Raw genomic sequence first — 11,095 nt, forward strand, 5'->3', positions numbered from 1 at the left:
ACTGAGTCTCAACTCTTCTTAACAGAATAGCCCTGCCTCCCCTTCTGTGCCCCACAGTTCCCCTTGGCAGAGCTGATCCCATGGCCACAGGACTGAGGCGCCCCGCGCACTTTCCTTCCCACACACAAGACGTACGAGGGGCACTGAGGCTTTTAATCACGTGGATAAATTCTGCCTGCCTCATCAAGGATATCTTCAAACAAACCTGTATCTTTAAATTATTTTTTTAACTGTGAGTGTGTGCTGATGAGAGCCACAGAGGTCCCCAGTGCATATAGAGAGCCGTTCTCTGGGACCACAGCATTGCTGTCCTCATTTCCCACCCTCAGAGCTGGTGTCAGCACAGCGAGAAGTGTAGGTGGCATCTTCGCATGTGAGCAAGCTCTGAAATCCACACTGATTTGGAGGATCTTTTAGGTACTAACAAACAATGAAGAATGAGTTGCATTCTAATGCTTGGTGCTTTAAAGGTCATTGGTTGTTGCCCATGTCCTCTTGTCTGTGTTGTCCCCCTAGCAGTTTGTGGAGGAGGCCAGCCTAGTGGCCTGGAGGCCTCTCTGTGTATGCAACAAAATAAGTAATGTGTGGACACCTGTGCTATACCAGGTTCAGGCATGACTGTGTCTGCAGCTAGAGGGTGGGATGGGGGGGTGTCACAGATGCCAGGTGGACTTTGGAAATGACCCTCAACATGCTGCGGTTTTTCCAGAGACTGTCCTGCCTGGGGCTTGGTTTTGTGTCTGGGAGGCCCCGTGGCATCTGAGGCCTCCTCCACCCTTCTCATTGTCTCTGGAGAGGGTCACAGCATTTGTTGCTTACCTGTTTTTTTTTCCTTTCCTTCAGAATATTGACATCACAAACTTCAGCAGCAGCTGGAATGACGGGTTGGCCTTCTGTGCCCTCCTGCATACATATCTGCCAGCCCACATTCCATACCAAGAACTGAACAGCCAGGATAAGGTAGGGCAGACTACAGAGGGCCAGTTCCTGGCATCCATGCAGGGGGGGAGGTGGAGTGAGGTGGGGCAGCACCTGCCATCGATAGTCACATGCCACAGCACTGGTTGGCCTCCAGGTGGGTCGTATTCTGGAATTATGTCATCTGCTAAACCTACCAGTCCCTGACCCACCTCATGTGGAACATTTGGCCAGTTCAGAATTCCCCATGTGATATCATTCCCAGTGGGAGCAGCCTTTCCTGCCTGGGTGACAATATTTAGGATCAAGGGCGTCATCAGAAGTGCTTTCACTCCATGGCCTGCTCTGCACTGTGGGTCTCAGAACTGGTGAGAAACACCAACCATATGACCTCCTGGGCTATGGTTGGGGGTTTCCCATTCAGAGAGCTCCTTGGGGGACGGGGTCAGGAGATAGGCCCTGCCCAGATGGGCACTGGGAGAGGATCCTGGCCCAAAGCCCTGTTCCTGGTCCCCTGCTTCCCCCATGTCAGCCCCCAGCCCTGAAAATAACCCTCGAAGATCTCCACAGAAGGAAACCCATTTGACAGGTGTTCCTTACTAGCTTTGGGAGGGGGTGTCCAACTGGTTCGAGTCAGTGTCAGTAGTGAGCTTCTCTGTAGTGAGGAAAGAACAAGTGGTGTGGATCTCTCACAGCTGGTGAGGAGTGAGAGCAGGCAGGCCCTGTGAGTGGTGCTTGGTGTGACTTGGAGTCTCAAGTACCCTCAGCAGGCTTGTTTTGGCACCAGGTATAGGTGGGTGTCATCTGCAGGAGCATCTTTGCCAGCAGTTGTGAAGGCCCTGTGGACTCTCTCCTTGCATTGTTTTGGACACTGCAGCAACTTGGTTTCTTTTCTTTTTTTTTTTTTTTTGGAGTCAGAGTCTCACTCTGTCGCCCAGACTGGAGTGCAGTGGCTGCTCCCGGCCATCGCAGCCTGGACCTGCTGGGCTCTGGCGATCCTTCCGCCTCAGCCTTCTGAGTAGCTGGAACTACAGGCGTGCACGACCACGCCCGGCTGATTTTTTATTTTATTGTAGAGATGAGGTCTCGCCAAGTTCCCCAGGCGGGTCTAACTTGGTTTCTTTTACAGAGAAGGAACTTCACGCTGGCTTTCCAGGCAGCTGAAAGTGTCGGCATCAAATCCACACTGGTAAGCCCCTGTCCCAAGTCACTGGTAGGGCCCTCCTGGTTGGGAAGAGCTTTGTCCTATTTAAGCTGAAACCACATGGGTATTGGGAAGCAGGGCTGCCTGGTGATAAGCGGCTGCTGGGTGGGCTGGCACCAAGGGAGGGTCCCATCCAGGGGGTGCAGATGTGGGATCTGGCTCCCTGCTCGGGCACTTTATGACCCTCATGAAGCGCTGGGAAGTGGGATGGGGTCTGGAGACCACAGGTGCAGCAGACCTTGCATGGGACTGTTCCTCATAGTTGTCTCTTCTATAAGGGAGTCCTTTGGACCAGAGGAAAAATGTCACATGTTTATAAATGTTGCTGTCTGAGAGTCACATGCCAGCAAGTCTCTCTGTATTTTGTCAGTCTGGAGGGAGAGAGCAGGGCAGCTCCTGAGTCAGGCCAGGTGCTTTAGAGGCTAGACAAGGGTTTCCTGTACTTCCTCACAAAGGCTATGGGGAACTGGTGCTCACAGGCGAGAAGGGAGCTGTAGAGACCTCATTTGTTCCCAGACTCTTCTTCAGGCCTCTGCCAGGCTCACATAGGTGGGCTTTCATCATCACCCAACCCAACTTTATGGGGGAAAATACTTCATCTACATCCAAAGCTGAGCTTTATCCCTTGAGACACTTTCATTAAGTAAATTGAGTGCTGAAGCGTCATGTAGGACACGTGCAGACCAGAGTGCAGGGCTCAGTGGTTTTCACAAAGGAGAGAACCCATGGGAAGGCTCAGGTCAGACTCCAGAACTGCCCTGGGACCCAGAGTACCTCTGCAGCCCTCCAGGGCTACCTCCTCATCCCCAGGTGCCCATCGCCCTGATTTGTAGCATCTGGATGTTCTGTAAAGAGGTACTTACATCACCAGAGTGTTCATGCCACAGGTATCTTCTAAATTCATAGAAACATGCCTTTTTTTTTTTTTTAAAGGTTTCCTCTATTCAACTGTATAGGGAGAAATAAGTTAAATATTAAACATTACTGGATATTTGCATCACACGTGTAAAATTCTAATATATAAAAAGTGGTCTTCATGACCCACCTGGGCAGTGAGACCTCATCTCTACAATAAAAATTTAAAAATCAGCTGGGCATGGTAGCGCATGCCTGTAATTCTGGCTACTCGGAAGGCTGAGGCGGAAGGATCGCCGGAGCCCAGCAGGCGAGGCTGCGGTGGCCGGGAGCAGTCACTGCACTCCAGTCTGGGCGACCGAGTGAGACTCCAACTCAAAAAAACAAACAAACAAACAAACAAAAAGTGGTCAGTTACCTCACTCTAAAAACTTTTATAGTCAAGATTGTTGCATGGAACAGACAGGTGTTCTGTTTTCTGTACCAAGTCACCAAGGTGCCTCTGGGTCTTGCACGCTCAGCTGCATATTCTGTCCTCACCTATGGGAAGGGTTCTCTCAGCCCTGGCCCTCAGGAAGCTCCCCATGCTCTTGGTTCACAGTTTCCTAAGTTTGTTTTCTTATCACATCAGTTCACATCCCACAGGTCAACCATGTCCATGATGATGGTCATCAGAGTGTTGGTTCTGGGAGTCCCCAACACAGAAAGTCTCCTCAGCCAGTGCCTGGACTGAAGAGGGCTCTCAGAAATGTCCCCAAGAATTGGTTTAAGAAGAGAAGTCATGAGGGAGGAGGTTCCCCCTAGACTGGATGAAACCCTTCCAGCCTTGTAGAGCCTGGTGGGGAGTAGAGAAGTGGCCCTGCATGTGTCCTGCAGGGGTGGGCAGCTCTGGGACGACGCTAAAGCCCGGGGAAGAGGCACCTCTTGGAGGAGGCATTCTTAGCCAGGCCTTTGAAACAGGTAATCAGGCTTAGACTGAAAAATCCTTTAAGGCCCCATTCAACCCCAAGAGCCCACACTGCTGTGGCAATGAGCCCATTGGGATGGCCAGGAGGTGACCTGCATCCAAAGTGAGTCTCTTCCTTCTCTGACAGGACATTAATGAAATGGTGCGGACTGAACGGCCAGATTGGCAGAACGTGATGCTGTACGTGACGGCTATCTACAAGTACTTTGAAACCTGAACACACCAAGAGAAGCTGCCCTGATGGCTGGAGGACCCTCCGCAGTTACCAAGCAAGACCAATGCCATTAGCTACGCACCCCTGTAAAGCTTTCAGTGACTCTGGGCTGCCCACATCGTATGAGCTTCCAGCCTTGGGCCTCTACGTTGGGAGAACTTGGCCCTGTGACCCATGGCTCAGACCAGGGCTCCTCCTGTATGACCCACTCACTTGAGTCGTGTGGGCTCTGTTCATATCACACAGGCCATTGGCTGCCGGAGTTTCCTTCTGAAGAGAATACTGAACTACATTAATGCTCTGGGTGCAAAGGGCTCATGTACAGCTCAACTTGGGAAGAGGGATTAATTTATGTGGGAAACTCCCCGGGGGTTGATGGAAGCTTAAGCCACAGCACTTCTCAACTATTGACCAGCATAGGTTCCATTGCTGGTGAGGACCAAGGAGGAAAGCCTGCCTGGCAGAAGTTTCAACTTCCCAGCACTCTGGGCCCTTCACAGGGACCTGCTTTTCAGGAGCACATCACTACAGAAGGGGTCGGCTGCTCCTTCCACCCAACTGAGCTGTCTTGACCAGTGGGTCAAGACATTTTACCTTTAGCTAAGAGTGTCAAGACCCGAGACCCTGTGGTGCAGGTGTCCCCAGCTCTCAGGGCTACTGCGGCTGCCACATCCACAGTACTGGGCTTTTGGCAGGAGCAGGTGCAGCGTCCCAACACCTGGTACTTTGCAACCTGTCCTCCTCCCTGGAGGGGCTTTGGAGCTCCTAGTCCTGTCTTTCGGTTTCTTGGTCGTGAGTTCACCTAGTTAAAATTGTTGTTTTGTTATGAACAATATTGGGATAAATAGCTTCTGTTCTATTGGAACCAAAGTTAAATTGTTTTGATAAGCATAAAGATAAAACACAATCTGAACAGTAGTATGGCAAGAGCAAGGAATGGAGTAGGAAGTAGCAGGAGAAAAAGTAAACAACTTTAGGAAGTCAGAGGGTGTAATTTTAAGTCAGTTCTGAGTTGCTGAGACATAATCCTCCTAGGCAAGAGTTTAAGAAAGTGCCTTAACTCTCCTGGTAAGGGTAGCCAGCTGCCTTCTGTCATCAGGGATTCGGTGGTGGAGTTGGCTCCACTGCCGTGCCCCACCCTCCCCAGGTTCTGCACTGTTTGAACCAAAGCCTTATTTAATGGTGGTCTGTTGGGATGACTTTCAGGCTGGACTCAACAGCCCTTTTGAGGGACAGGAAACCTATCCATGTCTCGAGTATACCTAGCACAGTAGCTGTTGGCTTGAACAGTGTCGAGACCTTGTAACTTCTGGAACACAGCTGTGTTTGGCACCTGCAAAGTACCATGAAGAAGACTGGCCACCAGTGGAAGTGGAGTCACTGCCCCATGGACTGGATCCAAGGATGGGCTTCCAGGAGGCCTGCCCACTCCAACTGCAGATGGAGGGTCTGCATTCAAGCATGATGTTCTAGACTAGGAATTTGATACATTTCTGTAGCCTAGAAAAGAATGTGATCATTAGAAAATCCAATGTGTATGTGAGTGCGGTTGCTGGCATGCCATTACAGGATGGCCAGTAGCTGCCCAGCAGACCTGCCCACGCATTAACCTGGCAGCTCAGGCTGTTGCCCTGGCTGGAGGGTTTTGGTGAGATGCCCATTTCCAACTAAAGGAGAGGCCAGGTGAGCAGTCATGCTTTAGAGTACACCAGAAGACCCTGGCCCAGCCCTTCCTGACCAGGTTCTGTTCTTGTTCCTGCTGCTCTATTGACGGATGGCTGTGCCGTCAGTGTGAGTGACTGTGTGAGAATTACCATTTTTTAATGTCTCCACTTAAATGTTCTGAGTTTCCACTTTTGCTCTCCTTTGCCTGCAAAGAGGCCTTTCAACTTGTCTGGAACCAGGATGTCTGGTTATGGTTTTGTTAATTTATTATGTCCTTGGGGAGCTGTTTTTTCTTAGGAATGAGAGGACTTCCCTGGGTCTGTGGTTCACTACTTTGTTCCTTGCTGGCCATGTGAGCCCAGCCCTGGCAGCTCGTGCATGGGGTGGAGGTGGAACGCCAGAATCTTCTTAAGGGAGGTGGCCACTGCTATTGGACTGTATCTGGGTGGCATTTCCCCTCTGGGAATCCCATGAATCCAGCGTCAGGCCCTAGGGACAGTGACAAGGAACAAGGGTGGGCACAGGAGGGCCTGCCCCCCTCCTCCCCGGAGGCTTACCTAGGACCTGTTGCCCCCATGAAGATCTGTATGTGAATCCACAGGCAAGATTCCAGAGCATCACTTTTTGCCTTCTCTAGTAGGATCCTTATAACATTGTCGGCTGTGTGGGAATGATTAGGTGATCACATGTTTGGAGGTGCTCTTGGCCCAGCAACACCTGCTGTGAAGCCACTCTGCCTCCTCCCTTCAAGCATAAGCTTTATTGTAAAAGAGCCAGCCGCCAGCCATGTCTCTTGATCACAGGCTTCTGCTGACTGATGATACTTTAAGATTTTGCTCTAGTAAATATTCTTGAATGTATTAAAATTGCTGAAACACAACAGGCTTGGGCTCTTCTAGCTTGCCCCTCCCTCCCTGCTGTCCCTCGGATATTGACAGAATCTGCATCACCTCCTGGGAGCCTCCTTGGACTGACTGGACAGAAGGAAGGTGCCTCAGAACCCAGCCTGCGGCCCCACCCCAAAGCACACTGAGACCAGGAAGGCCTTGACCCAGAATCAAGTTGGTCACACCTGGGCTGCAGCACTTGGGCAAGTCCCTGGGCCTGAGACACGAGGGTAGCCCAGGTAAGTCCTGTGACCACTGAGATGTGTGACAGGTGCTGGACCCCGGAGATAGCGGCAGCACTGCCCCCAGGAGAGGGAAGACACCCAGCAGAGCCCAGACATTTGCCTTCCCACCAGAGAGCAGGGGGAGCTTATCTGGAGGGTTTTTTATGTTTGTTTTTAGAAATATTGTATCTTGGCCAGATTCGGTGGCTCAGCCTATAATCTCAGCACTTTGGGAGGCCGAGGCAAGTGGATTGCCTGAGTCTGCGGTTTTGAGACCATCCTAGGCAACTTCGCAAGACCCTGTCTCTACAATAAATAAAAAATCAGCCGGGTGTGGTAGCGCACACCTGTAGTTCTGACTACTTGGAAGGCTGAGGCAGAAGGATCACCAGAGCCCAGCAGGTCGATGCTGAGGTGGCCGTGAGTGTGCTACTGCACTCCAGCCTGGGTGGCAGAGTGGGACTCCAACTCAAAAAAAGAAAAGAAAAGAAAAGTATCTTGGAGATATTTCTTACGATGTACAAAATTATAGAGAAGAAAAAATATACCACCAGAGGCAACCCTCTTTTCCTGTGCATCTTGTGTGCAGTGATTATGAATCCACTGAGCACGGCCCAGACAGCACTGTTGTGTTACAGCACCTGTGGGGTGCTGTTTCCTGCACAGGGACACATGGTGAGTGCCCTTCCCAAAGGTCAGGGGTCCAGCAACCGAGGAGGCAGGAGTTGACTATGTCCTGTGAGTGCTCCTGAGCCTACCCCAGCAGTGCTGGGCAGCAGGTACCGGCTCTGGAGCCTGGAATGGGTATGAAAGAACTGGGCAGCACTGAGCTTGGCTCCAGCCCCTCCCCACTCACCAAATGCTGTGCTGTGTCCTCTGCTGTGTGGAAGGGAGTCTGCCCTGGCATCAGTGAGACTCCACAGAGATGACACGGAGGCCCTGTGTGCAGCGCCACTGATCACGTCGCCTCCACCCTGCAAGAGGAGGGTGATCCCACCACTGCACCTGGGTCGGCAGTACAGGCCTCCTTAGCTGCTGCTACCCAGGTGTGTAAGAGTGCCCTCCCCAGACCCTCCTGCCTGTTGTGCAGCTGCCTTGGGTGCTGACTGAGGCTTACCCTGAGAAGGTCCTTTTGTAGCCCAGCTTACTATGCCCAGAACCTACGGGGCTGGCACAAGAGCGCTGCTTCTTCCACGTGGAGCTGGCCCTGCCTGCCCCAGGGCAGCTCTGGGGAGACATCTTCCACTTCAACTAAGGGAAGGGGCCACAATCTCTCTAAAGGGCAGCTTTAATGGTGGGAGGAAGGAACTGAGGTTCCGTGGAGAGTTCCAGGAAAGATCTCCTGATACCTCCATCTGCACCCTTTGTTGGGGTCCTGGGCCCAGGTGGCCAAGCCCTGCTGCCCTGCGTGGCCCTGCAGCCCCACTTTCACAGCCCAGGTCAGCCTGGGTTCTGCTTTCAGTTGTCTCTTAAATGAGGGACAAAGACAGGTGTAACCGTCTTGACATGCTTGTAGCTGCTGTGCTCTGCAGGTGGGTGAGGATGGACTCCTGGGTTGCTGGGTCAGGATTCTGGATTCCAGCCAGAGCTCTGTCCCCAACAGGTCCAGACTTGACTGGGCCGCAGCAGGTGCATCTTCTGAAGGTGAGTGGGGGCACTGGAGAGAACTCCACCACCCCAGGCCTGACTGGCTGCCTCAGGTTGGGAATGCAGGTGGTTGGAGGCATGTGGAGACCTGCAGCACCGGCTGCCTGGTCACCAGGCCCAGCAGGGCCGGGAAGGGCTAGTCTTTGCCTCGTTACCCAGTGTGTGACGAAGAGTGAGTGGGGGGTCTACAGGCTTGGAGCTGGGCGCTAGGAGTGGGCAGAACCAGAAAGACTGGGGGGCACCCATTGGGCAGGAGGGAGACATGCACAGAAGGGAAAGGTGGCTGTTACAGGGCCGCATGAGACCCGAGGCCTCTGCCCAAGTGAGCAGAGTGGGAGTCGGGACCCCTGCTCTCCTCCAGGTCAGTCACCAACACTTGAGACACGCTGGGCTCCTCTCGCAGCAAAGCGGGGCCCCTCCTGCCAGGCATCCTCTCAAACGGGAGCGGCTGCAGGGAGAGTGGGGCGGTGGCTTATGACCACCAGGGGTGATGAGTGACAGGCCCTGGCATGAGGGGCTGCAAAGGACTGTCACTGCCCACCCTGGAGCCAGGGCAAAGCTCCACTCCCCTTAGGGCTTGCTTTCTACACTGACCAGCCCCAACGCAGGTTGCTAGTAGGTTGCTGTTTGTCCGGACACCCAGAAGAAGACATGGGCTAAGCGTCCTCCAGGGCTGAGCTGGAGGACGGCAGCTGTGATGGCTGCAGCTACTTGGGAGTTGCTCCTCCCGCATGATTCTGCTCTTGCAGGGCCTCCCTTTGCTGAGGATAAGCTGGAGCCCTGTGAGGTTTCCCCCGTTGGAGAAGTTGGGAAGCCTGTCGGGGTGGCCTGGTGGGTTCCCGGGGCCCTTCCTAGTGCTCACGGCTGCTTGGGCCTGAGCCTGGGCCTTGCTCCCTGATGCGACTCAGCTGGCCCCAGAGCAAACAATGGGGGCCAGAGGCCGCACAGGTGCATCCTGGGCCAGAACAAAGGGCCAGCGGGGTGGGTGGGGTGGGTTGTCTGAGAATGGAATTCTGGAGCAGGAGAGAGCCCAGCTGACCCCCCTGCCTGGACTGAGGAGTCTGGGTCTGGATGGGCGGAAGGGTGGGCACCTGCAGCCTTTTCCAAGCCTGCCTGGGGCTGGGCAGGGAAACCAAGGCCCAGAGTCAGAAGCTGGGGCCTGCTAGGGGTGTCCCCGTGCCTACCGGGGCAGTGGTCACACTCAGCACAAGCCTGTGTCCCTCACTCCCATAGCTCCCTCAGGCCTGGGGGATGACCCAGGCCCAGGCATCTGCAAAGGGTGCTTCTCCAGTCCCACAGCCTCACACCTGGGAAGAGTTCTCAGGAGGGGTGGGCACAGGGCTGGTGAAGGAGGCAGCAAGCCCGAGGCTGGGGATGTGGTCTTGGAGCGTGTGGTGTTGGCAGCACAGGCCCCTTGCTGAGAAGACAGGTCAACCCATGGGTCGGGCAGTTTGGGAACCCCTCCCAGGTGCCGTTCCCAGTCGTCACTGACCTGGAGGGCCCCAGCACGTGCCCAGCCTCTGGGCAACGGCTTCACGGAGACCTGGGCCGAGGCACCTGACAGATGACACAGGACTCAGGTTTCCCTGTGCTTCACGGGCTGTGGAGGAGCCCCTGGAGGGGAAGGGTGGAGACCTGGCCGAGTCCTGCCCCCCACAGCCTCCCTGGCGCTGGCTTCTCATGGGTGACTGGGGACCCAAGGAGCTGGCTCCAGGACTGGAGCCAGGCCAGGCCCTGCCCAGCCAGCTCTGGCCTCGGGATACAGCCCTCCTGTCCTGGGGGCCAGTGCTGAGGGATAGAGGCACTGCCCACAGAACCCCAGGGGTGAACAGGCTTTGGCACTGCGAACCCTGAGGACCAGCCTTGGAACAAAGCCTTCGCTCCCTGGAGAGGGTGCTGCCAAGGCAGAGGGCCTGGTATGGGCCCCGGGGACGTGTGGCCTGGCCATGCGTGGGGGTCCAGGCAGGGAGGGTGCTGGGCCCCAGGTAGGAACGGCAGAGGAGAGAATCATCGGGGTCCACCCTGGGGCTGGGGGACACGAGAGATCCCGGAGTCAACTGAGTTCTGGTTGCTGCCTCATGACGGCAACTCTCAAGATGGGATTTATTCCTTGCACATTTATTGAGTAAAGACTTGAGTGAATATGGGTGCAACCGGTGTGGGCAGGAGGGGTTTGTCCCCACTGTGGAAGAGTCCTTACCTTGTGCGGAGGGTTCTGGGCTGCAGCTCCCCGGGCCGTACCTCATGACCTGACTAGCTCAGCCTCCGGGAGGTGGTAGGGCAGGAACAGCCTCATTTCACAGGTGAGGAGATGGGTCCCTTGAAGGCCTACAGGAAAGCCACAGTGGCAGGACGGCCCAGCTGCTGGTCCCAGGGGAGTGATCCCACCTAGGAGGGCAGGGAGCTCCTTCTCTAAGGAAACTAGGGCCCATGGGAGAAGGGGGGCAAGTGAACTCCGTTGAACAGAGACGCAGCAAAGGTGGGTGGGGAGGGCAAGGCCAGGTGTAAGGTTGG

General features: G+C 54.5%; 1 protein-coding gene across 3 annotated transcripts in view; it reads left to right on the forward strand.

The window, feature by feature from the left end:
- The window catches only part of SPECC1L (sperm antigen with calponin homology and coiled-coil domains 1 like), a 128,805-nt gene extending 124,420 nt beyond the window's left edge, over positions 1 to 4,385 (forward strand). Inside the window, exons 13-15 of one of the 3 annotated variants that reach the window (XM_008069096.2) lie at positions 844 to 960; positions 2,048 to 2,107; positions 4,072 to 4,385. In XM_008069096.2, the coding sequence (XP_008067287.1) occupies positions 844 to 960; positions 2,048 to 2,107; positions 4,072 to 4,161 (267 nt within the window). In that variant the 3' untranslated portion in view covers positions 4,162 to 4,385. The remainder of the gene's footprint in view (positions 1 to 843; positions 961 to 2,047; positions 2,108 to 4,071) is intronic. The other 2 variants (XM_008069097.2, XM_021718089.1) reach the window with 2 other exon arrangements.
- The last annotated feature ends 6,710 nt before the right edge of the window (positions 4,386 to 11,095 follow it).

This window comes from Carlito syrichta, unplaced genomic scaffold (genome assembly GCF_000164805.1).
Source record: "Carlito syrichta isolate Samal-C Ts95f unplaced genomic scaffold, Tarsius_syrichta-2.0.1 Scaffold311810, whole genome shotgun sequence".
Lineage (NCBI taxonomy): Eukaryota > Metazoa > Chordata > Mammalia > Primates > Tarsiidae > Carlito > Carlito syrichta.